The sequence below is a fragment of the Cetorhinus maximus genome, unplaced genomic scaffold, assembly GCF_964194155.1.
Source record: "Cetorhinus maximus unplaced genomic scaffold, sCetMax3.hap1.1 HAP1_SCAFFOLD_1123, whole genome shotgun sequence".
Lineage (NCBI taxonomy): Eukaryota > Metazoa > Chordata > Chondrichthyes > Lamniformes > Cetorhinidae > Cetorhinus > Cetorhinus maximus.
The window spans coordinates 1-27,500 of record NW_027597065.1 but is presented as its reverse complement, the minus strand read 5'-3'; the positions used below and the strand labels follow the sequence as shown (position 1 = coordinate 27,500).

The window sequence follows — 27,500 nt, the reverse complement described above, 5'->3', positions numbered from 1 at the left end:
ATCGCACCCCCAACCCCACACTCTCTCCCACAATATATACATCGCATCCCCAACCGCACACTCTCTCCCGCAATATATACATCGCACCCCCAACCCCACACTCTCTCCCGCAATATATACATCGCACCCCCAACCCCACACTCTCTCCCGCAATATATACACCGCACCCCCAACCCCACACTCTCTCCCGCAATATATACACCGCACCACCAACTCCATTCTCCCCCGCGATATACACACCGCACCCCCAACCTCACGCTGTCTCCGCAACATATACACCGCACCCCAACCTCACGCTGTCTCCCGCGATATATACACCGCACCCCCAACCTCACTTTGTCTCCGCAACATATACACCGCACACACAACCCCACGCTCTCTCCCACAATATATACATCGCACCCCCAATCCTACACTCTCTCCTGCAATATATACACCGCACCCCCAACCGCACACTCTCTCCCGCAATATATACACCGCACCCCCAGCTCCACGCTCTCTCCGCAACATATACACCGCATCCCCAACCCCACACTCTCTCCCGCAATATATACACCGCACCACCAACCCCACACTCTCCCCCGCAATACATACACCGCACACCCAGCCCCACACTCTCTCCCGCAATATATACACCGCACCCCCAACCCCACACTCTCTCCCGCGATGTATACACCGCACCACCAACTCCACACTCTCTCTCGCAATATATATATACCGCACCCCCAACCGCACGCTCAATCCACAACATATACACCACACCCCCAACTCCACGCTCTCTCCCACAATATATACACCGCACACCCAACCGCATCTCTCTCCGCAATATATATACCGCACACCAAACCCCGCGCTCTCTCCCGCAACTTATACACCACACCCTCAACCCCACACTCTCTCCCGCTATATACACCGCACACCAAACCCCGCGCTCTCTCCCGCAACTTATACACCACACCCTCAACCCAACGTTCTCTCCCGCAAAATATACACTGCACACCCTCCCCCCTACTCACTCCCGCAATATATACACCGCACCCGCAACCGTACGCTCTCTCTCCCACAATATATACACCGCACCCCCAACCCCGCACCCTCTCCCGCAATATATACACCGTAGCCCCCGATACCACACTCTCTCCTGCGATATATACACCACACCCTCAACCTCGCGCTCTCTCCCGCAATATATACACCGCAACCCTAACCCCGCACCCTCTCCCGCAATAGATACACTGCACCCCCAACCACACTCTCTCCGGCAACATATACACCGTAACCCAAACCCAACGCTCTCTCCCACAATATATACACCGCACCCCCAACCCAACACACTCTCCCACAATATATACACCGCACCCCCAACCCAACAAATTCTCCCACATTATATACACCGCACACACAACCCCACGCTCTCTCCCACAATATATACACCGCACCCCCAACCCCACACTCTCCCCCGCAATATATACACCGCACCCCCAACCCCACACTCTCCCCCGCAATATATATACACCGCACCAGCAACCCCACACTCTCTATCGCAATATATACACCGCACCCCCAACTCCACACTCTCTATCGCAATATATACACCGCACCCCCAACTCCAAACTCTCTATCGCAATATATACACCGCACCTCCAACTCCACACTCTCTCCCGCAATATATACACCGCACCCCCAAACGCACGCTCTCTCCGCAACATATACACCGCACACCCAACCCCACGCTCTCTCCCGCAATATATACACCTCACCCCCAACCCCACACTCTCTCCCGCAATATATACACCGCACCCCCAAACGCACGCTCTCTCCGCAACATATACACCGCACACCCAACCCCACGCTCTCTCCCGCAATATATACACCTCACCACCAACCCCACACTCTCCCCCGCAATATATACACTGCACCCCCAACCCCACTCTGTCTCCCACAATATATACATCGCACCCACAACCCCACACTCTCTCCCGCGATATATACACCGCACCACCAACCCCACGCTCCCTCCCGCAATATATACACCGCACCACCAACTCCACACTCTCCCCCGCGATATATACACCGCACCCCCAACCCCACACTCTCCCCCGCGATATATACACCGCACCCCCAACCCCACGCTCTCCCCCGCGATATATACACCGCACCCCCAACCCCACACTCTCCCCCGCAATATATACACCGCACACCCAACCCCACACTCTCTCCCACAATATATACACCGCACTCCCAACCGCACACTCTCCCCCGCAATATATACACTGCACCCCCAACCCCACAATATATACACCGCAGCCCCAACTCCGCACTTTCTCCCGCAATATATACACCGCACCCCCAACCTCACGCTGTCTCCCGCAATATATACACCGCACCCCCAACCTCAAGCTGTCTCCCGCAATATATACACCGCACCCCCAACCCCACAATATATACACCGCAGCCCCAACTCCGCACTTTCTCCCGCAATATATACACCGCACCCCCACCTCCACACTCTCTCCTGCAATATATACAACGCACCCCCAACCCCGCAATATATACACCGCACCCCCAACCTCACGCTGTCTCCTACAATATATTCACCGCACCCCCAACCCCACTCTGTCTCCCACAATATATACACCGCACCCCCAAACCCACGCTCTCTCCTGCAATATATACACTGCACCCCCAACCCCACACTCTCTCCCACAATATATACACCGCACCCCCAACCGCACGCTCTCTCCCGCAATATATTTACCGCACCCCCAACTCCACACTCTCTCCCACAATATATACACCGCACCCCAACTCCACACTCTCTCCCACAATATATATACCGCACCCCCAACCGCACACTCTCTCCGCAATATATACACCGCACCCCCAACCCCACACTCTCTCCCGCAATATATACACCGCACCCCCAACCGCACGCTCTCTCCGCAACATATACACCGCACCCCCAACTCCACACTCTCTCCCGCAATATATACACCGCACACCCAACCGCACGCTCTCTCCGCAACATATACACCGCACCCCCAACCGCACGCTCTCTCCCACAATATATACACCGCACACCCAACCGCATGCTCTCTCCGCAATATATATACCGCACACCAAACCCCGCGCTCTCTCCCTCAACTTATACACCGCACCCTCAACCCCACACTCTGTCCCGCTATATACACCGCACACCAAACCCCGCGCTCTCTCCCGCAACTTATACACCACACCCTCAACCCAACGTTCTCTCCCGCAATATACACCGCACACCCTCCCCCCTACTCACTCCCGCAATATATACACCGCATCCGCAACCGTACGCTCTCTCTCCCACAATATATACACCGCACCCCCAACTCCGCACCCTCTCCCGCGATATATACACCGCAGCCCCATCCTCACGCTGTCTCCGCAATATATACACCGTAGCCCCGATACCACACTCTCTCCTGCGATATATACACCACACCCTCAACCTCGCGCTCTCTCCCGCAATATATACACCGCACCCCTAACCCCGCACCCTCTCCCGCAATAGATACACCGCACCCCCAACACCACGCTCTCTCCCGCAATATATACACCGCACCCCCAACCCCACTCTCTCCGACAACATATACACCGCACCACCAACCCCACACTCTCCCCCGCAATATATACACTGCACCCCCAACCCCACACTCTCTCCCGCGATATATACACCGCACCCCCAACCCCACGCTCTCTCCCGCGATATATACACCGCACCCCCAACCCCACGCTCTCTCCCGCGATATATACACCGCACCCCCAACCCCACGCTCTCTCCCGCGATATATACACCGCATCCCCAACTCCACACTCTCTCCCGCAATATATACACCGCACCCCGACCCCACACTCTCTCCCGCAATATATATATACCGCACCAACTCCACACTCTCCCCCGCAATATATACACCGCACCACCAACCCCCACGCTCTCTCCCGCAATATATACACCGCACCCCAACCCCACTCTGTCTCCCACAATATATACACTGCACCCGCAACCCCACGCTGTCTCCCACAACATATACACTGCACCCCCAACCCCACACTCTCTCCCGCAATATATACACTGCACCCCCAACCCCACACTCTCTCCCGCAATGTATACACCGCACCACCAACTCCACACTCTCCCCCGCAATATATACACCGCACCCCCAACCCCACATTCTCTCCCGCAATATATACACCGCACCCCCAACCCCACACTCTCTCCCGCAATATATACACCGCACCACCAACTCCACACTCTCCCCCGCAATATATACACCGCACCCCCAACCCCACATTCTCTCCCGCAATATATACACCGCACCCCCAACCCCACACTCTCTCCCGCAATATATACACCGCACCCCAACCCCACGCTCTCCCCTGCAATATATACACCGCACACCCAACCCCACTCTCTCCCGCAATATATACACCGCACCCCCAACCCCACACTCCCGCAATATATACACCGCACCCCCAACCCCACGCTCTCTCCCGCAATATATACACCGCACCACCAACTCCACACTCTCTCCCGCAATATATACACCGCACCCCCAACTCCACACTCTCTCCCACAATATATACACCGCACCACCAACTCAACACTCTCTCCCGCGATATATACACCGCACCCCAAACCGAATAAACTCTCCCACAATGTATACACCGCACCCCCAACCGGACATTCTCTCCCAATATATACACCGCACCCCCAACCCCACGCTCTCTCCTGCAATATATACACCGCACACCCTCCCCCCTACTCACTCCCGCAATATATACACCGCACCCCCAACCGTACGCTCTCTCTCCCACAATATATACACCGCACCCGCAACCCCGCACCCTCTCCCGTGATATATACACCGCACCCCCATCCTCACGCTGTCTCCCGCAATATACACACTGCAGCCCCCGATACCACACTCTCTCCTGCGATATATACACCGCACCCCCAACTCCACACTCTCTCCCACAATATATACACCGCACCACCAACTCAACACTCTCTCCCGCGATATATACACCGCGCCCCAAACCGAATAAACTCCCCCACAATGTATACACCGCACCCCCAACCGCACATTCTCTCCCAATATATACACCGCACCCCCAACTCCGCATTCTCTCCCACAATATATACACTGCACGCTTTCTCCCGCAATATATACACTGCACCCCCTATTGCACACTCTCTCCTGCAATATATACACTGCACCCCCATAACCGCGCTCTCTCCCGCAACTTATACACCGCACCCTCAACCCAACGTTCTCTCCCGCAATATATACACCGCACACCCTCCCCCCTACTCATTCCCGCAATATATACACCGCACCCCCAACCGTACGCTCTCTCTCCCACAATATATACACCGCACCCCCAACCCCGCACCCTCTCCCGTGATATATACACCGCACCCCCATCCTCACGCTGTCTCCCGCAATATATACACCGCACCCTAACCTCGCGCTCACTGCCTCAATATATACAATGCAACCCCAACCCAACTCTCTCCGACAACATATACACCGTAATCCCAACCCAACGCTCTCTCCCACAATATATACACCGCACACACAACCCCACGCTCTCTCCCACAATATATACACCGCACACCCAACCCCACGCTCTCTCCCGCAATATATACACTGCACCCCCAACCCAACAAATTCTCCCACAATATATACACCGCACACACAACCCCACGCTCTCTCCCACAATATATACACCGCACACCCAACTCCACGCTCTCTCCCGCAATATATACATCGCACCCCCAACCCTGCGCTCTGTCCCGCAAAATATACACCGCACTCTGATCCCCACATTCTCTCCCGCAATACATATACCACACTCCCAACCCCACACTTTCTCCTGCAATATATACACCACACCCCTAACCGCACGCTGTCTCCCGCGATACATACACCGCACCCCCAACCCCGTACTCTCTCCTGTAATATATACACCGCACCCCCAACCCCACACTCTCTCCCGCAATATATACACCGCACCCCAAACCCACACTCTCTCCCGCAATATATACACCGCACCCCCAACTCCACACTCTCTCCTGCAATATATACACCGCACCCCCAACCCCGCAATATATACACCGCACCCCTATCCCCACACTCTCTCCCATAATATATACACCGCACCCCCAACTCCACACTCTCTCCTGCAATATATACACCGCACACCCAACCCCACACTCTCTCCCGCAATATATACACCTCACCCCCAACCCCACACTCTCTCCTGCAATACCTACACCGCACCCCCAACCCCACGCTCTCTCCCGCAATATATACACCGCACCCCCAACCCCGCAATATATACACCACACACCCATCCCCACACTCCCTCCCACAATATATACACCGCACACCCAACTCCACGCTCTCTCCTGCAATATATACACCGCACCCCCAACCCCACACTCTCATCAACAATACATACACCGCACCCCGAGCTCCGTGCTCTCTCTCGCAATATATACATCGCACCCCCAACCCTGCGCTCTGTCCGGCAAAATATACACCGCACTCTGATCCCCACATTCTCTCCCGCAATACATATACCACACTCCCAACCCCACACTTTCTCCTGCAATATATACACCGCACCCCCAACTCTCTCCTGCAATACATACACCGCACCTCCATCCCCGCACTTTCTCTTCCCCTCCCCCATGCTCTTCCCCCCCTCTCCCGCGATATATACACCGCACCCCAACCCCGCGCTCTCTCCCCCTCCCCGCGATGTATACACCGCACCCTGAACTCCGCATTCCCTCCCCCCCACTTCACTCTCTCCCCCTCCCCCCCCACCCACCGCCTGCGATATATACACCGCACCCCCAACCCCGCGCTCTCTCTCTCCCCTCTCGCTCTTATCCCTTCCCCCCACGCACTCTCCCCCACCCCCACGATCTATAAACCGCACCCCCAACCTCACGCTCTCTCTCTCCCCCTCCCCATCTCCAACGATATATATACACCGCACACCTCACCCTGCTCTCTCCCCACTCCCCCTCCCCCTCCCTCTCTCCCCCCTCCCCCTCCCTCTCTCCCCCCCTCCCTCTCTCCCCCCTCCCTCTCTCCCCCCTCCCCCTCCCTCTCTCCCCCCTCCCCCTCCCTCTCTCCCCCCCTCCCCCTCCCTCTCTCCCCCCCTCCCCCTCCCTCTCTCCCCCCCCTCCCCCTCCCTCTCTCCCCCCCCTCCCCCTCCCTCTCTCCCCCCCCTCCCCCTCCCTCTCTCCCCCCCCTCCCTCTCTCCCCCCCCTCCCCCTCTCCCCCCCCTCCCCCTCTCCCCCCCCTCCCCCCTCCCTCCCCCTCCCTCTCTCCCCCCCCTCCCTCTCTCCCCCCCCTCCCCCTCTCCCCCCCCTCCCCCTCTCCCCCCCCTCCCCCTCTCCCCCCCCTCCCCCTCCCTCTCTCCCCCCCCTCCCCCTCCCTCTCTCCCCCCCCTCCCCCTCCCTCTCTCCCCCCCCTCCCCCTCCCTCTCTCCCCCCCTCCCCCTCCCTCTCTCCCCCCCCTCCCCCTCCCTCTCTCCCCCCCCTCCCCTCCCTCTCTCCCCCCCCTCCCCCTCCCTCTCTCCCCCCCCTCCCCCTCCTCTCTCCCCCCCCCTCCCCCTCCCTCTCTCCCCCCCCCTCCCCCTCCCTCTCTCCCCCCCCCTCCCCCTCCCTCTCTCCCCCCCCTCCCCCTCCCTCTCTCCCCCCCCCCTCCCCCTCCCCTCTCTCCCCCCCCCTCCCCCTCCCTCTCTCCCCCCCCCTCCCCCTCCCTCTCTCCCCCCCCTCCCCCTCCCTCTCTCCCCCCCCTCCCCCTCCCTCTCTCCCCCCCCTCCCCCTCCCTCTCTCCCCCCCCTCCCCCTCCCTCTCTCCCCCCCCTCCCCCTCCCTCTCTCCCCCCCCTCCCCCTCCCTCTCTCCCCCCCCTCCCCCTCCCTCTCTCCCCCCCCTCCCCCTCCCTCTCTCCCCCCCCTCCCCCTCCCTCTCTCCCCCCCCTCCCCCTCCCTCTCTGCCCCCCCCCCTCCCCCCCTCTCTCCCCCCCCTCCCCCTCCCTCTCTCCCCCCCCTCCCCCTCCCTCTCTCCCCCCCCTCCCCCTCCCTCTCTCTCCCCCCTCCCCCTCCCTCTCTCCCCCCTCCCCCTCTCCCCCTCCCCCTCTCCCCCTCCCCCTCTCCCCCCTCCCCCTCCCTCTCCCCTCCCCCTCTCCCCCCTCCCCCCTCCCCCTCCCTCTCTCCCCCCTCCCCCTCCCTCTCTCCCCTCTCCCCCTCCCTCTCTCCCCCTCCCTCTCTCCCCCTCCCTCTCTCCCCCCTCCCCCTCCCTCTCTCCCCCCGCCCCCTCCCTCTCCCCCCTCCCCCTCCCTCTCTCCCCCCTCCCTCTCTCCCCCCTCCCCCTCCCTCTCTCCCCCCTCCCCCTCCCTCTCTCCCCCTCCCTCTCTACCCCTCCCCCTCCCTCCCTACCCCCTCCCTCCCTACCCCCTCCCCCTCCCTCCCTACCCCCTCCCTCCCTACCCCCTCCCCCTCCCTCCCTACCCCCTCCCCCTCCCTACCCCCTCCCTCCCTACCCCCTCCCTCCCTACCCCCTCCCCCTCCCTACCCCCTCCCCCTCCCTCCCTACCCCCTCCCCCTCCCTCCCTACCCCCTCCCCACCCCCTCCCCCTCCCTCCCTACCCCCTCCCCCTCCCTCCCTACCCCCTCCCTCCCTACCCCCTCCCCCTCCCTCCCTACCCCCTCCCTCCCTACCCCCTCCCCCTCCCTCCCTACCCCCTCCCTCCCTACCCCCTCCCCCTCCCTCCCTACCCCCTCCCTCCCTACCCCCTCCCCCTCCCTCCCTACCCCCTCCCCCTCCCTCCCTACCCCCTCCCCCTCCCTCCCTACCCCCTCCCCCTCCCTCCCTACCCCCTCCCCCTCCCTCCCTACCCCCTCCCCCTCCCTCCCTACCCCCTCCCTCCCCCCTCGTTCTGGTCTCACCCACAAGAGGAAACGTCCTTTCCACGTCCACCTTGTCCAGACCGTTCAGGGTCTTGTAAACTTCAATCCAATCGCCCCCTCCCTCGCTCCCTCACCCCTCCCCTCGCTCCCTCACCCCTCCCCTCGCTCCCTCCCCCACCCCCCACCCCGTCGCTCTTCTAAACTCCAGTGAGTACAAGCCCAGTCTGTCCGACCTTTCCTCATAAGATGACCCCACTCATCCCGGGTATCCATCGAGTCCACCTCCTCTGAACCGCTCCCCCCCCGACGCATTGACATCCTTCCTTAAATAAGGAGACCGGACCTGCCCACAGTATTCGAGGTGAGGTCTCACCAACGCCCTGTGTAACTGAAGCACCACATCCTCCCTCTGATGTTCAACCCCTCTGGTAACAGAGGATAACATTTCCATTAACCTCCTCAATCACTCGCTGCAGCTGCATACCAACTTTTGCTGACTCGTGCGCTAGAACGCCCAGATCCCTCCGCACCTTGGAATGATGCAGCGTTTCAGTAATACTCTCCTTTCTCCTTCTTCCTGCCAAAGTGAACAACTTCACATTTCCCCACGTTATACTCCATCGGCCAGATTCTTTGCCCACTAGCTCGACCTCTCTATACCTGTCTGCAACAGCCTCCTTATGTCTTCTTCACAACATACACACCTACCTATCTTTGTCTCATCCGCAAATTTAGCTGCCGGGCTTTCCCTCCCCTCATCTAAGTCATTGATGTAAGTTGTAACACGTCGAGGCCCCTACACAGACCCCCCTGTGGGACTCCACTTGTCACATCCTGCCAATCCGAAAAAGACCCATTTATGCCTACTCTCTGCTTTCTGCCAGTCAGCCGATCCCCGAGCCATGCTGATATGTTACCCCCCTACACCATGAGCTTTCATTTTCTGTAATAACCTTCGATGCGGCACTTTATCAAGTGCCCTCTGGAAATCCAAGTACAGCACGTCTACAGGTTCCCCTTTATCCACTGCGCCTGTTAATCCTTCAAAGAACTACAATAAAATTGGTCCAACATGATTTCCCTTTCACAAAACCATGCTGACTCTCCCCAATTGCCTTGAGCTCTTCTAAGTGCCCGGCTATAACCTCCTTAGCTATCGGTTTTAATAACTTCCCCACGACAGACGTCAAGCTAACTGGCCTGTGGTTTCCTGCCTCCCTCCCTGTCCTGAAGAGAGGGGTTATATCTGCTACTTTCCAGTCCGATGGAAAGTTTCCAGGATCTAGGGAATTTTGGAAAATTAACACCAGCGCATCGACTACCTCATTAGCCACCTCCTTTGAGGCCCTAGGATGTGGTCCATCAGGACCCGGAGACTGGTCAGCCCCCCAGCTCCATCAGTTTGCTCAGTATCGCTTCCCCAGTGATTGTAATTTCGCCAAGTTCCCCTCTCCCTTCCCACCTCCTGATTTACAGCTAGTACTAGAATAATTTTTGTATCCTCTACAGTGAAGACAGAAGCAAAATATTTGTTCATTTCATCCGCCATTTCCTCATTATCCACTATTAACGCCCCATTCCCACTCTCTAGTGTCCACGGATGGTGGGTCCTCCCCTTAGAATTTTTCTTAATAGCGGGAATGTACTTATGCCGAATATTCTGAAATATGCCCTTCAATGTCTTCCACTGATCTATCCCCTAGCCTCGTACTCCACTTCACTTCAGCTAGCTCAGCTGTCATCCCCACATAGTTGCCCTCATTTATTTAGTTTAAGATACTAGTCTTAGACCCACTCTTCTCTCTTTCAAGCTGGATGTAAAATTCATGGTATTTGGTCGCTGTTACCTAGTTGGGGGGGGGGTGCCTTCACTCTGAGGTCATTAATTAACCCTGTCGCATTACCCAATGCCACCTCGAATATAACCTGCTCTCTGGTTGGTTCCAGAACGTGCTGCTCTAAGAAACCATCTCGAAAGCATTCTATGAACTCCTCATCCAGGCCACTACTGCCAACCTGGTATTTCCAGTCTCTCTGTAGGATAAAGTCCTCCATGGTTTTTGCTGTCCCTTTGTCACACGCATCCAACATCTCTTCCTGTGTACTTTGTCCTCCAACGTACTTTATGTTAGCGGGCCCGTAGACCACTCCCACCGGTGACTTCTTTCCCCGGCTATCCCACACCTCCAACCAAACCAATTCTACATCCTCTGATCGCCTGAACCAAGGTCATCTCAAGCTATTGTACCAATGCCATCCTTGATTAGCGGTGCCACCCCTCCACCTTTACCGAGCTTTCTGTTCCTCTTGAATGTCGTATACCCGATAATATACCCCATATACCCCCCTCCCCGTGCTCTCCCCCACCTCGCGCTGGGGTGGGGAGTCAGGGGTCATCTCAAACACCTCAATGGGAGGGGGAGAGTGGGGGTGGGGTGGCTGAGCGGTCAGAGTCTCCGGGGGGGAGGGGTGGTGGTGGTGTGGGGCAATGGGGGTAGGTCAGGGACCTTACCCCCTCCCCCAACTAGGGGGCAATGAGGGGCAACCCCTGATTTGGAGAGGGGCAAGGCAGGCATGGGCCGGGGTGGTAGGGGGAGGGTCTTAACCCTGCCTCATCCAAGCGGCAATGGGGAGATGGGTGGGGGAGATGGGTGGGGGAGGGTCACCCCTCCCCAATGCAAGGGGTGATGGGGGCTGGGTCAGGTGGTGAACCCCTTCCCATTGAGGGGGCGATGAGGGATGGGTCAGCGGTGAACCTCTTCCCATTGATGGTGGGGGGGCGATGAGGGATGGGTCAGCAGACTCAACCCTTTCCATTGAGGGGGAAATGGGGGATGGGTGAGGAGGAAATGGGGGATGGGTGTGGTTCACCCTTCCCTAATCCAAGGAGCAATGGGGAAATGGATCAGGGGTCAACCTTAACCCATTGAGGAGGCTATGGGGGATGGGTCAGGCGGTGAACCCCTTCCCATTGAGGGGGTAATGGGGGGGGGGGTGGAAGGGGTGGGTCAGGTGGTCAACCTACCGCCATTCAAAGGGGGAAATGGGTCAGCCGGTGGGTAGAGTAGGGTAGGGTGGGGGGAAATCAACCCTCCCCCATCTAAGGGCCAACACCGTTCACCCCCACCCCCGGCTGCCAACAACCCCCTAATTTGGGGGAGGGCGGCACAGGGGAGAAGGGTCAGGGGTCAACCCATCGCCCTTGCCACCCAAAGGTCAGGGGTTTTCCTTTGTGGGGGGGGGGGGGGGGGGGGCGTGGGTGGAGGGATTGGGGGGTGTCATGGGTAAGTGAAGGGGGGGGGGGTGGGGGATGAGGGGAGGGTTGGAGGTCAACTCAACCCCGTCCCCTAATCAGGGGTCAGAGGTCAGGGGTCAAGATCCCCTTTCTCCTCTCCTCACCCCCCACTCAAGCCTTGCCTGACCGTACAAATCCCACCCGTGGTGGACATTTTCCTTCTCTTTTATTATTATTGTTATTATTATTTATTTACCTGGGATGATGGACCCCGGGAGGTGGAGAAGCCTCGGGATCCAGGGGTTCGGTTCCCCCTCCCCCCGGGTGGGGGGGGGAAGGAAAGGATGAAGAGGAAAAATAAAATCAACAAAATAAAAATATATATTTTATGTAAAATAAATAAAAAAAAACGCGCCCGGCGGCAAAAAAAAAACGTTCAAAAATTCAAAATCCAACCGTCCCAACGGTCTCGCCGTCCCCACGTGATCCTTCCCCCATTGGCCGCTCGACCCCTCACCCCGCCCGCTCCCATTGGTCAGGGTGCTAAACCCCACCTTCCCCCTCTCCACCACCGCCCAACTCTGGCTCTTCCCATTGGCCCGCTTGACAATGGCAGGACTTAAGCGCTTTTGCCATTGGTCTGCGACAGGCGGAGCCCCACCCCCTCCCACCGCCACCCGCTTGTATTGGTCAGCTTTCCCGAAGGCGTCTTCCCCCATTGGTCGGGCCTTTCCCCATCCCTTTTGTTTTCTCTCATTGTTCGGAGGCTAGGCGGGGTCTCCTCCCATTGGTTGTTGGGCTTTCCCCGGCTTTTCTCATTGGCCGACAATTCATCGACGACGCGACGACAAAAGCGCCTTTTGCCATTGGTCGGCGAGCGCAAGCTCCACCCTCCTCCTCCCACTGCCCCGCTCCCATTGGTCAGATCCATGGAGGTTGCCTTCCCCCATTGGTTGGTGCCGTGAAGGGGAGCCCGTCTCCCATTGGTCAGAGCCGGGGTGGAGTCACTTCCCATTGCATTCGGATTCCGAGAGGCGTCTTCTCTTATTGGTCAAGGCCGGGGGTTGGCGTCGCCCATTGGTCATATCCCGGGGGGGACTGTCTTCTCCCATTGGTTGGAACCACGGGAGGTGCATTCTCCCATTGGTCATCTCCCCGGGGCTGTCTTCTCCCATTGGTTGGAACCGCGGAGCGGTGCCTTCTCCCATTGGTCGGGAACCCGGGGATGCTTTACTTCCATTGGGTCGGACCCCCAAGGATGCTTTTCACCCGCCCCTCCTCCCCCCCCCCTCATTGGTCGGAGCCGCTGCAGCGCGAGGGGGCGGGCGGTTCCCGCGCTTTTCCAACCGTCACCCGCAGAGGGGGCCGTTCCCGCGCTTTTCCAACCGTCACCCGGGCGGGGTCGTCGACTGAAGTTGAGTTAAACGTCCGACAAATTCACAACATGGGGGACTCCATTCGACTCAACCGCACCCAAAGTACCTCAGCTTTTCCCAGGGACTACCTGGGGGGCAGGGGGCGAGGGAAGAATTTGATAGGGGATATTTCCACTTTTGTGTTTAAAGTTTAAGCCAAGGGGGTTCATCACCCCCCAAACCCCCACGTCATCGGAAATATTTTTTACGCTGCATCGGTGACGAAAAGGCCTAGACTCGAGGAACCGCAAAGAACGGCCAAGGGAAAAGACCACCAAGATGGCCGCCACTGTGGACCGCGCCCTCCCCCCCACCAACCCAACTCCGCCAGTTGAACGGGCGCCTTCGAGAGCAAGAGGCGGCGATCGAGAGATGAACCCCCTCCCCCCACCGGCTCCGACGGGCTGGGGACGCTCGCAGGCATTATCGACGAGTCACCCATCTCTTGGTCGACGCCGGGGCTCGGCGAGCGAAGGACGACCCTCTCTTTGGCCACCTGCCGGGGCTGAAGGTCATGGGGTACGAGCAACCCCCCCACCCCCCACCACCCTCTCTCTGCGCAGGAGACTACAGCCCTGTAAATCCGGATGCCGGCCTATCCCGGTGACAGCGCTGAGGGAGACCCGCACCGCCTACGGGGGCGGGTCGTCAAGCCGTCGCCCTCCCCCGCCCTCCATCTCGGCCGGACCTCCCCTCCCCGCCAACCTCCGACCGCCTCAACCCAACGCCAAGACGTGAAGATTACGAGGCGACCTGGTCGCGGGATCGTGCCCGCCGTTCGCCGGACTCGGCCCTGCCTGGACCGGCTGCCGTGGGGGGGGGGGTGGGGGTTTAAGGGGCAGGAAACGACAGGCGCCTCACCGAGCGAGACGATCGGAAAAGCCAAGTGCAGAGAAACAGCCGGGTTGGGGCGGGGGGAGCAAAAATAAAAGCCTTTAATTATTTTCGGCCGTCGAGGTATAAAAACAGCAATTATCACAAATGTACAAAAAAAAAAGAGGAGAAAGAACGTCAACGAGGACGGCTACAACGAGGACCGAGCGGAAGGATTTGAAAACCAGCCGGACATTTCAACGCGCGCGGCACCGCCAGAGGACTCCCCGCGGTCGAGCCGGTCATTCCGGAAACGGGCCAGGCGACCTCCTCGAGCCGGGTCCGGGACGTCGCGAGATGGTCAAACGATGGCACCGGTCAGTCGGCGAGACCACCCGCCCCACGGAGAACAAGCCCCGCCGGACACACCCCCGTGGACCCCGATCCCGAACGGGGCAGACCTTTCCGACCAGGGCCGGACTGACCAAGCCGGAAACCCCCTACAACGTCACCCGCCGTGAATGCTCATGGCCATCCGATAGCTTCATATTTACACCAGTCCACCCTCCCTAATTTTAGACGTCGAATTATCCACAGTCCATAACTGTCCAATAAACAGACAATAGACGAGCTTACAGATCAGTGATTGTTACATGTATTATACATGTAAGGTTAAAATTATACCAACCCCCCTACCCACCCACCTCCCACCCCACCTCCCCCTGCGTTTTCAGTCACTGTATATGTAGATATTATGTAATTTACATATATATTATATACATATACACATTGCCCGACACTTTCCCCCCATCCCACGCTCGCTGTTAACAGCCTTGAGCCCCGGGACACAAGCGACGGCGGCGAGAGTGAAGCCAAGAGACGGACAGAGACTTGCGGGTCTCTCCCCGCTGGTCGGGGAGGAGCCGATGCAGCCGTCCACGGGGACAGACCCGACCTCGGTTAGGCTCACGCGCTGACTGACGCACACTCGGACGCGCGCACAACATGGAGACACACACACACACAAGGAGTGCAGAGACAGACAGAGACACACACACACACACACAGCACAGAGAGAGACACACACAGAGAGAGAGAGAGAGACAGCACGGAGACACACACAGCACAGAGAGACAACATAGAGAGAGACACAGCGCAGAGACACATACAAGGCACAGAGAGAGACACAGTGTAGAGACACACACACACCACAGAGAGACAGACACTCAAATACAGCGCAGAGACACACAGCACAGAGAGATACACCATAGAGACACACACACGGTGCAGAGACACACAGCGTGGAGAGACAGCGTAGAGACACGCACACACGGAGTGCAAAGACAGACAGAGACACACACACACACACAGCACAGAGAGAGAGAGAGACAGCACGGAGATACACACAGCACAGAGAGACAGCATAGAGAGAGACACAGCGCAGAGACACATACAAGGCACAGAGAGAGACACAGTGTAGAGACACACACACACACCACAGAGAGACAGACACTCAAATACAGCGCAGAGACACACAGCACACAGAGATACACCATAGAGACACACACACGGTGCAGAGACACACAGCGTGGAGAGACAGCGTAGAGACACACACACGGAGTGCAAAGACAGACAGAGACACACACAGCACAGAGAGAGAGAGAGAGAGAGAGACAGCACGGAGATACAGCACAGAGAGAGACAGCATAGAGACACACACGGTGCAGAGACACACACAGCGTAGAGACACACAGCGTGGAGAGACAGCGTAGAGACACACACACAGACAGACACGCACACAGCGCAGAGAGAGAGACACACACACAGAGAGAGAGAGACAACACGGAGACACACGCAGCGTAGAGAGACAGCGTAGAGACACACACACAGCACAGAGAGAGAGACAGCATAGAGAGAGACACAGCGCAGAGACACATACAAGGCACAGAGAGACACAGCGTAGAGACACACACACACCACAGAGAGACAGACACTCACACACACAGCGTAGAGAGAGACAGCGTAGAGACACACACACCACAGGGACACACACAGCGCAGAGACACATACAAGGCACAGAGAGACACAGCGTAGAGACACACACACACCACAGAGAGACAGACACTCACACACACAGCGTAGAGAGAGACAGCGTAGAGACACTCACAGCGCAGAGACACACAGCGTGGAGAGACAGCGTAGAGACACACACGGTGCAGAGACACACACACAGCGTAGAGAGAGACAGCACAGAGACACATACAGCACAGAGACAGCATAGAGACACACACGGTGCAGAAACACACACAGCGTAGACAGAGACAGCGTAAAGAGACAGCGTAGAGACACAGCGCAGAGAGAGACACACAGTGCAGACATACACACAGCGCAGAGACACACAGTGCAGACATACACACAGCGCAGAGAGAGACACACAGTGCAGACATACACACAGCGCAGAGAGAGACACACAGTGCAGACATACACACAGCGCAGAGAGAGAGACACAGTGCAGACATACACACAGCGCAGAGAGAGACACACAGTGCAGACATACACAGTGTAGAGAGAGACAGCGCAAAGAGACACACAGCACAGAAACAGACACACACAGCGCAGAGAGAGAGACACAGTAGGGAGACACACGCACAGTAGGGACACACGCACAGTAGGGAGACACACGCACAGTAGGGAGACACACGCACAGTAGGGAGACACACGCACAGTAGGGAGACACACGCACAGTAGGGAGACACGCACAGTAGGGAGACACACGCACAGTAGGGAGACACACGCACAGTAGGGAGACACACGCACAGTAGGGAGACACACGCACAGTAGGGAGACACACGCACAGTAGGGACACACGCACAGTAGGGACACACGCACAGTAGGGAGACACGCACAGTAGGGAGACACACGCACAGTAGGGAGACACACGCACAGTAGGGAGACACGCACAGTAGGGAGACACACGCACAGTAGGGAGACACGCACAGTAGGGACACACGCACAGTAGGGAGACACACGCACAGTAGGGAGACACACGCACAGTAGGGACACACGCACAGTAGGGAGACACACGCACAGTAGGGGGACACACGCACAGTAGGGAGACACACGCACAGTAGGGAGACACACGCACAGTAGGGACACACGCACAGTAGGGAGACACACGCACAGTAGGGACACACGCACAGTAGGGAGACACACGCACAGTAGGGAGACACACGCACAGTAGGGAGACACACGCACAGTAGGGACACACGCACAGTAGGGAGACACGCACAGTAGGGAGACACGCACAGTAGGGAGACACGCACAGTAGGGAGACACACGCACAGTAGGGAGACACACGCACAGTAGGGAGACACACAGCGCAGAGACACACAGCGCAGAGACACACAGCGCAGAGACACACGCACAGTAGGGAGACACACAGCGCAGAGACGCACAGCGCAGAGACGCACACACAGAGCACAGACAGAGCACATGCACAGAGCACAGACACACACACACACACAGTCAGTGCTAAGCGAGAGACCTAAAGGAGTTGGTTGCTGTCGAGTCCCCCAATAGGACAGTTGATGTGGGAAGAGTTCAGGAGTTCCCAGGCTGTACGACCGAGAGGACAGGAAGGTGTTTAAAATGCCTGTCCGAGCTGCACAGAACTGAAACGCTTCACCCCAGGCCGGACCCAGTCTCTCGGAGCGCCTGGCTCAGGGTGGGGATGGACGGGGTGGTCACTCGATGACCCTGCCGCCACGCCAGTGAGTCTAACATCCCCCAGCGGGACACAGCCCCTGTTACAGAGCCCTGCCAGACTTTACACCCACTCTAACCCTATCTCTGTAACCACCTTCCACAGCCACGGTGGGGGAGAGGCGGGGAAGACATTCAAAGAAACGGTGCGGAGAGGGGGTTCCCTCAGCCTTGCTCATCCCCCAGTGGCTTTGTCCTGTTGAGACCCAGTTCCCCACACACACCACCCACCCCCACCTCCCCACCCTCACAAAATGTTTCAAACTCACCTCCACGTGTCTGTGTGTGTGCGCGAGTGTATGAGAGTATGAGTGTGTGTGTGTGTGTGCGCGCGAGTGTGTGCATGCACGCGTGTCTCTGAGTGTGTGTGTGCACGCGAATGTGTTTGTGCAAGAGTGCGTGTGCCTATGTATGTGATTGTGTGCGCGCGAGTGTGCGTGTATGTAAGCGTGTGTATGCAAGTATGCATGTGTGTGCGCGCGAGTGTGTGCGTGTGTGTATACGTGTGTGTGTGTATGCAAGTGTGTGCGCGCCTGCGAGTGTGCATGCACAAGTGTGTGTGAGTGTGTGCGCACAAGTGGGAGTGTGTGTGTATGTGAGTGTGTGCGCGCACCTGCGAGTGTGCATGCACAAGTGTGTGTGCGCAAGTGTGTGTGTGTATATATATGAGTGTGTATGCGAGTGTCTATGCGAGTGTGTGCGCGCGCCTGCGAGTGTGCATGCACAAGTGTGTGTGTATATATCAGTGTGTGTATGCGAGTGTGTCTATGCGAGTGTGTGCGCGCGCCTGCGAGTGTGCATGCACAAGTGTGTGTGCGCAAGTGTGTGTGTATATGAGTATGTGTATGCGAGTGTCTATGCGAGTGTGTGCGCGCGCCTGCGAGTGTGCATGCACAAGTGTGTGTGTGTGTATATATGAGTGTGTGTATGCGAGTGTGTCTATGCGAGTGTGTGCGCGCGCCTGCGAGTGTGCATGCACAAGTGTGTGTGTGCGAGTGTGCACGTGTGAGTATTAGTGTGTGTCTATGCGAGTGAGTGTGTACGAGTGGGAGTGAGTATTACTGTCTGTGTGAGGGAGGGAGGGAGGAGAAGCTTTATTCACTGTTATGTCAGTTGAAATGTATGAACAGGGTTTATGCTACATGGATTGAGATTAATTCAGGGTTAGTTACCCTCACGGGGGAAGGGGGCACAGGTTGGACCAGGCGATGGAGACGTCCCTTTCAGCGGGCGAGAGCGGTCAGTCCGCGGACAGGGGCAGGACTCCCGGGGCAGGGCTCGGACCTCACGCCCTGGGAACGGATCCGCCCCCAGTGCACCTCGGGGGGAGGGAGATCCCCCGTTCCGATATCGTCCTCCCCTCCATGTGGGACCGGGCAGCCTCTCTCTCTCTCTCCACACCCCCCACCCTCCCTCAAACTTCACAGCCGCGTCAATTAACCACCAATGTTAATCCTCATGTTAAATAGGTAAGTTTTCCCCAACACTGTACAATCCCCCTCCCCTCCCTCCCACCCCCACCCACCCCCGCAGCCCCCAACTAGCGTAACGTAGGTAATAAAAAAACCACTCTGCTTCCGTACTCTATTCCCCCCCACCCCAACCCACCCCCGCCCCCGCCGCTCCCTCGCGCTCGGTTTGAAATGGAGAGGCTCCGGCCCTCTCCCCGCGTCACATGTTGTACGCCACGTAGATGGGGTCGAGCTGGTCGGCCAGGAAGCTGTCCCTCAGGTGCATGCGCTGCTTCTCGCCCCGGGAGTTGACGGGCACCACGCCGGGGTCCACCACCACCACCACCCCCACGATCAGGTAGTGCTCCTCCAGGACCACGCCGGTCACCAGCGGGACCAAGTCCAGGGCCTCCTGCTCGCAGCTGCTCAGCTCCACCACCACCACCAGCAGGTTGGTCCAGCTGAACACCGCACTAGAGAGAGAGAGAGTGTTCACAATTAATCGCCACATTCACCACGAATCCCGCATTCTCCCCGTGGGAGCGAGTCCCACATTCTCCCCGCTCCCCATGGGAGCGAGTCCCGCATTCTCCCCGTGGGAGCGAGTCCCACATTCTCCCCGCTCCCCATGGGAGCGAGTCCCACATTCTCCCCGCTCCCCGTGGGAGCGAGTCCCACATTCTCCCCGCTCCCCGTGGGAGCGGGTCCCACATTCTCCCCACTCCCCGTGGGAGCGAGTCCCACATTCTCCCCGTGGGAGTGAATCCCACACTCTCCCCACTCCCTGCGGGAGTGAATCCCACATTCTCCCCACTCCCCGCGGGAGTGAATCCCACATTCTCCCCACTCCCCGCGGGAGCGAGTCCCACATTCTCCCCACTCCCCGCGGGAGTGAATCCCACATTCTCCCCACTCCCCGCGGGAGTGAGTCCCACATTCTCCCCACTCCCCGTGGGAGTGAATCCCACATTCTCCCCACTCCCTGCGGGAGTGAATCCCACATTCTCCCCACTCCCCGCGGGAGTGAATCCCACATTCTCCCCACTCCCTGCGGGAGCGAGTCCCACATTCTCCCCACTCCCCGTGGGAGCGAGTCCCACATTCTCCCCACTCCCCGTGGGAGCGAGTCCCACATTCTCCCCCACTCCCCGTGGGAGCGAGTCCCACATTCTCCCCACTCCCCGCGGGAGTGAATCCCACATTCTCCCCACTCCCCGCGGGAGTGAATCCCACATTCTCCCCATTCCCCGCGGGAGTGAATCCCACATTCTCCCCACTCCCCGCGGGAGTGAATCCCACATTCTCCCCACTCCCCGCGGGAGTGAATCCCACATTCTCCCCACTCCCCGCGGGAGTGAATCCCACATTCTCCCCATTCCCCGCGGGAGTGAATCCCACATTCTCCCCACTCCCCGCGGGAGTGAATCCCACACAGCCTTTCCTGATAGTTACAACCTCTCAGTTCTGGTATTGTCCCTGTAAATCTTTTTTGCACCTTCTCCAGTCGCTCTATATCCTTTTGTGATACAGAGAGAGGGAGAGACAGACACAGAGCGAGACACACAGACAGAGACAGAAAGAAAGAGAGAGAGACAGGGAGAGAGACAGAGAGACACAGAGCAACCCAGGCAAAGACAGAGAGGGGGGGGGAGAGACGGGGAGGGAGGGAGAGACACACGGAGGGAGAGACACACAGAGGGAGAGAGAGACAGATGGAGGGAGAGAGAGACAGATGGAGGGAGAGAAAGAGACAGACGGAGGGAGAGACAGACAGAAGGAGAGACACACGGAGTGAGAGAAAGAGACAGATGGAGGGAGAGAGAGAGACAGAGGGAGGGATAGAGAGAGAGACAGATAATAAGAGAGACAGACACAGAGAGGCAGACAGACACAGAGAGGTGCAACACCCTTTAGATCCTGTAGTCCAGTGGTGTTCTTGGTGTGAATGGCCCTATCATGAAGGGACGAGTGCTGCACCCTCCCCCGACACCGCTGCTCAGCTCACCATTCACCGATGCCCCGGTGAGCGCGGGAGACTGAAGTTTCAATATCGATGGGATGATAGCGGAGACCTCGTAGCTCCAGGGTCTCATCGAGAGCTCCAACGATATAAAGTGCATCATGTCGATCTGTAGAGGAGGCACAGGGGGCTGTTAATGCTGCACTTCACTTTAACTCCTGACTAAACCAACACTCTCTCAGTATTGGGTTGTTGGAGGGTCAGTACTGAGGGAGAGCCGCGCTGTCGGAGTGTCAGTGCTGAGGGAGCGCCGCACTGTCGGAGGGTCAGCGCTGAGGGAGCGCCGCACTGTCGGAGTGTCAGTGCTGAGGGAGCGCCGCACTGTCGGAGTGTCAGTGCTGAGGGAGCGCCGCACTGTCGGAGGGTCAGTGCTGAGGGAGCGCCGCACTGTCGGAGGGTCAGTGCTGAGGGAGCGCCGCACTGTCGGAGGGTCAGCGCTGAGGGAGCGCCGCACTGTCGGAGGGTCAGCGCTGAGGGAGAGGCCGCGCTGTCGAAGGGTCAGCGCTGAGGGAGAGCTGCACTGTCGGAGGGTCAGTGCTGAGGGAGCGCCGCACTGTCGGAGGGTCAGCGCTGAGGGAGAGGCCGCGCTGTCGACGGGTCAGCGCTGAGGGAGAGCTGCACTGTGGGAGGGTCAGTGCTGAGGGAGCGCCGCATTGTCGGAGGGTCAGCGCTGAGGGAGTGCTGCACTGTGGGAGGGTCAGTGCTGAGGGAGAGCCGCACTGTCGGAGGGTCAGTGCTGAGGGAGCGCTGCACTGTCGGAGGGTCAGTGCTGAGGGAGCGCCGCACTGTCGGAGGGTCAGTGCTGAGGGAGCGCCGCTCTGTCGGAGGGTCAGTGCTGAGGGAGCGCCGCACTGTCGGAGGGTCAGTGCTGAGGGAGCGCCGCACTGTCGGAGGGTCAGTGCTGAGGGAGCGCCGCACTGTCGGAGGGTCAGCGCTGAGGGAGAGGCCGCGCTGTCGATGGGTCAGCGCTGAGGGAGAGCTGCACTGTGGGAGGGTCAGTGCTGAGGGAGCGCCGCATTGTCGGAGGGTCAGCGCTGAGGGAGTGCCGCACTGTGGGAGGGTCAGTGCTGAGGGAGAGCCACACTGTCGGAGGGTCAGTGCTGAGGGAGCGCCGCACTGTCGGAGGGTCAGTGCTGAGGGAGCGCCGCACTGTCGGAGGGTCAGTGCGGAGGGAGCGCCGCACTGTCGGAGGGTCAGCGCTGAGGGAGTGCCGCACTGTCGGAGGGTCAGCGCTGAGGGAGAGCCGCACTGTGGGAGGGTCAGTGCTGAGGGAGCACCGCACTGTCGGAGGGTCAGCGCTGAGTGAGCGCCGCACTGTTGGATGGTCAGCGCTGAGGGAGCGCCGCACTGTCGGAGGGTCAGAGCTGAGGGAGCGCCGCACTGTCTTTTGGATGAGACATTAAACCGAGGCCCCGTCTGCCCTCTCGGGTGGGGGTGAAAAATCCCCCGGCCACCATTTGGACGAAGGGCAGCGTGGGAGTTCTCCCTGGTGTCCGGGGGCCCATATTCATCCCCCAGCCAACATCACTGAAAAGCAGGTGACGCACATCGTCATCACGTTGCCGCCTGTGGGAGCTTGCTGTGCGCACATCGGCTGGCCAGCGCGCTTCCCCCATCGTGACAGTGACCGCACGCCAAACCTTCCCGCGTTGACCCCGAAGCACTTTTGGGACGTCCTGAGGCGCGGAAGGGTTGCCGGGTAGAAGCGTCTCCGAGGCTTACCCCCGCTGGCATCGGTCAGCTCCGTCCTGCGGACGAAGCCAAGGTACCCCGTCCTGGCCCAGGGCGTCTGGACGTCTCCGAAGCTGAGCCGCGTGTTGAAGTGGTCAGCCTGGAGTGACTCGTCCCCGTCGATGGTGTAGTAGCCACTGGAGTTGTGAGGGCTGCTCACCCAGATCTGAGAGGGAGGGAGAGAGAGAGAGAGAGAGAGACGGAGGTGGTGTAAGCATCGGAGAATTATACGTCACAGGAGGAGGCCATTCGGACCATCCTATCTCTTTGAACGGCCTGTCCAACGAGTCCCCACTCTCTCCCCTCCCATCAAGTATTTATCCGATTCCCCCGCCTTTTGAAAGTTCCTATTGAATCTGCCTCTCCCCTCCCCCCACCAGTTCTTTTGCCAATTCTCTTCAATCTGTGTCCCTCCTTCGTGATATTGAACGTCTCAATTCAATCTCCACCCCCCAACCCCCCCTTAATCTCTGCTTCAAGGAGAACAATCCCAGCTTCTCCAGACTCCACGTGAACTGAAGTCCCCTCTGGAGAGAGAAAGGGAGTGACATGACGTCAGAACCTTTAGCCCTGCAATCGTCAGGACAAACTCAAGAGTGCCAGTCGATCGGCGCACTTCTCTCCTGCAGTGTAAATCGTTGTGAGAGTCTTGAGATTTGGCACTCTCGTGCCTTTGTCCTAATGAACACGAGGAGAAAGGTTTTGGCGACTCGTCTCCCTTCACGGCGAGGTGCAGGAACCTAGACGGGCGACTGAGGGCTCCACACCTCCCCCACACCTCCCCACGTGTTCACCCACGCCAATGCCAGTCACTCACCTCCCCCAGGTGCGCGTCTCCCAGAGGGCCCCTGGTTTCAGGGTTCACGATAATCACTCGCACGCCAGGTAACATCTGCAGGGAAAGAGAGGAGAGTGTAGAGTAACATGGCTCAGAGTGGGCTGGGCTGGGGTGGTGTTGGCGAGATAGAGTGGGAAAAGGCTGGGAATGCGAGACAGTGAGAGAGAGAGAGAGAGAGAGACAGGTGGAGCGGGAACGAGAGAGTGTGAGAGAGACAGAGGGGTCAGAGGGGGAAGGAGCAGGGTCAGAGCGGGGGGGAGAGAGAGAGAGGGTGGAGTTGCAAAGTCCGTGCAGGTGACCGGGAGAGAGAGCGTGATGGAGACACAAGGGGAAAGAGAAAGGAGGAGGGAAGAAGTAAGATCCGGTAGAGAGGGTTCTGGAGGTGCGGAGGCTGTGGGGAGGGATGAGGGGTCACTCACCTTACCAGATTCAATGAGAGGTAGACTCTGTGGTGCTCCCCGCTCCACCAGCCTGACCCTGTGGGGAAGACATCTCCATGAGTAGCTGCTGCAGCAACCCACTCACCTCACCCCACCCAGTAACCATCCTGCAAACAGGATCCTCACTGCTCCCTGAAGCCCAGGCCCAGCGTCACCCGAGGAAGCCCAAAATGTGGGCACTGTCGAGGGAGTTCAGCACTGTCGGAGGGTCAGTGCTGAGGGAGCGACGCACTGTCGGAGGGTCAGTGCCGAGGGAGCGCCGCACTGTCGGAGTGTCAGCGCTGAGGGAGCGCTGCACTGTCGAAGGGTCAGCGCTGAGGGAGCGCCGCACTGTCGGAGGGTCAGCGCTGAGGGAGCGCCGCACTGTCGGAGGGTCAGCGCTGAGGGAGCGCCGCACTGTCGGAGGGTCAGTGCTGAGGGAGCGCCGCACTGTCGGAGGGTCAGTGCTGAGGGAGCGCCGCACTGTCGGAGGGTCAGTGCTGAGGGAGCGCCGCACTGTCGGAGGGTCAGTGCTGAGGGAGCGCCGCACTGTCGGAGGGTCAGTGCTGAGGGAGCGCCGCACTGTCGGAGGGTCAGTGCTGAGGGAGCGCCGCACTGTCGGAGGGTCAGTGCTGAGGGAGCGCCGCACTGTCGGAGGGTCAGTGCTGAGGGAGCGCCGCACTGTTGGAGTGTCAGCGCTGAGGGAGCGCAGTACTGTCGGAGGGTCAGCGCTGAGGGAGCACCGCACTGTCGGAGGGTCAGCGCTGAGGGAGAGCCGCACTGTCAGAGGACAGTGCTGAGGGAGTGCCGCACTGTCGGAGGGTCAGCGCCGATGGAGTGCCGCACTGTCGGAGGGTCAGTGCTGAGGGAGAGCCGCACTGTCGGAGGGTCAGCGCTGATGGAGTGCCGCACTGTCGGAGGGTCAGTGCTGAGGGAGAGCCGCACTGTCGGAGGGTCAGCGCCGCGCTGTAGGAAGGTCTGTCCCCTGCTCTATGTGTGTTCCTACCTGTCATGGCGTAGTGCCTTCAAGTCCACGTAGACTGTTGTTGGATCGGGTCCGGAGGTTCCCTGTAAACAAAGTGACAGAGTTACCTTGCTGGCTTGCGTTACCCCAGGGGACGGAACGGGATAGGAACAGCCATTGTGACGTGAAGTGATCCCAGGGAGAACTACCTGTGCTTCACCTCATCAGAGCCTTTCTCCCCACCTCCCTGTGTTTCTGTCATGACACTGACCACCCCTGTCCTCAGCTCAAAGTTTATCATGGAAACCTCTCATGTAAACATGTCACGGTGTAAGGACACCCTCCGGCCAGTGGTGGCGCTGCAGCCCCCTCTCACCAACGCTGCCTATGCTGGGAGCCATCCCTTCTCCCCTTGCACCCCACTCGTCTCCGCACCTCAAAAACTTTAACCCTTAATCATAAACATACCCACCCCCATCGCACCCCACCCTCCATTGTTACATGGGACCCTCCTGCTATGTGTAGGGGGCGGGGGGGGGCGGTCTCAGCATCACTGACCGATCCCTGGCACTGACCGGCGGCACACTGACCGCCGGCACAGCGACCCCTGGCACTGACCGGCGGCACAGTGACCACCGGCACTGACCGCCGGCACAATGACCAGGCCCTGGCACTGACCACTGGCGCTGTACTGGGCTGCGGGTATTGACTGACACCCTCAAACTGACCGGGCCCTGGCACTGACCACTGGCGCTGTACTGGGCTGCGGGTATTGACTGACCCCCTCAAACTGACCGGGCGCTGGCACTGGCTGACCAGTTGCTGTCACCTACCTGTAAACAGATGGCGATGTTGACCCGCGATCCAAAGGTGGTACTGACCGCCTGGGCGACAACCCCAGGTCCTTGAAGAGCTTGGAGAAGGACTGGGTAAGTGAGATCCGGGCCCTCTCCTCTGCGACCACCACGCACGTCCGGACGCACGACAGGTTCACCCCCGAGCCTGGCAGTGGACACAGACAGGGCACATTTAGGTCAGGTCCACCACGTTTAACCTGTTAGATCCACCGATCTAACTAACTGACCTAACCCGGTGCTCAAACCGACCCACTGACCGACCGAACGAACCAATCGACCGACCAGTCAAGGTGGGGATGGGGTGAGGAGGGCTGGGGGCTGGGAGGGGAGATGGGGGGGTGGTGGGTGAGGAGAATTGCGGGTGGAGGGGGAGAAAGAGGAGGATGGGGCGAGGGGGAATGGGGGCTGAGAGTGAGAGGGTGGGGTGAGGAGGGTGTGTGAGTGGAGGGGGAGAGAGGAGGGGGTGAGGAGGTGTGTGAGTGGAGGGGGTGAGGAGGAGTGAGGGATGGAGGGGAGAGAGGAGGGAGTGAGGGGTGAGTGTGAGTGAGGGAGAGGAGGAGTGTGAGGTGGAGGGGGAGAGAGGAGGGGGTGAGGAGGAGTGAGAGTGGTGGGGGTGAGGGGAGGAGTGAGGGATGGAGGGGGAGAGAGAGGAGGGGGTGAGGAGGAGTGTGAGTGGAGGGGGGAAGGAGGGAGTGAGGAGGAGTGTGAGTGGAGGGGGAGAGAGGAGGAGTGTGAGTGGAGGGGGAGCGAGGAGGGGGTGAGGAGGAGTGTGAGATGGAGGGGGAGAGAGAGGAGGGGGTGAGGAGGTGTGTGAGTGGAGGGGGAGAGAGAGGAGGGGGAGAGGAGGAGTGTGAGTGGAGGGGGAGCGAGGAGGGGTGAGGAGGAGTGTGAGTGGAGGGGGTGAGGAGGAGTGAGGGATGGAGGGGGAGAGAGAGGAGGGGGTGAGGAGGAGTGTGAGTGGAGGGGGAGAAGGAGGGAGTGAGGAGGAGTGTGAGTGGAGGGGGAGAGGAGGAGTGTGAGTGGAGGGGGA

At 59.0% G+C, this 27,500-nt stretch overlaps 2 protein-coding genes across 5 annotated transcripts in view; both read right to left on the bottom strand.

Moving 5' to 3' along the window:
* LOC144675723 (cyclic AMP-dependent transcription factor ATF-1-like) overlaps positions 1-12,699 on the bottom strand; it is a 40,406-nt gene extending 27,707 nt beyond the window's left edge. For 3 of the 4 annotated variants that reach the window (XM_078536339.1, XM_078536343.1, XM_078536342.1), the window contains exon 1: positions 12,457-12,529. The gene's annotated coding sequence lies outside the window, so the exon portion shown is untranslated. Of the gene's footprint in view, positions 1-12,456 lie in introns of all 4 variants that reach the window. The other variant, XM_078536340.1, reaches the window with a different exon arrangement.
* A 7,161-nt stretch (positions 12,700-19,860) lies between these two features.
* On the bottom strand, positions 19,861-26,615 carry LOC144675722 (disco-interacting protein 2 homolog B-A-like; the record flags this gene model as incomplete). The annotated part of the gene is made up of 7 exons (XM_078536338.1): positions 19,861-20,114; positions 21,647-21,770; positions 23,384-23,558; positions 24,210-24,284; positions 24,650-24,707; positions 25,656-25,717; positions 26,447-26,615. Coding segments are annotated over 7 exons (916 nt in total), but the record flags the coding sequence as incomplete, so codon positions are not given.
* Between the last annotated feature and the right edge of the window lie 885 nt (positions 26,616-27,500).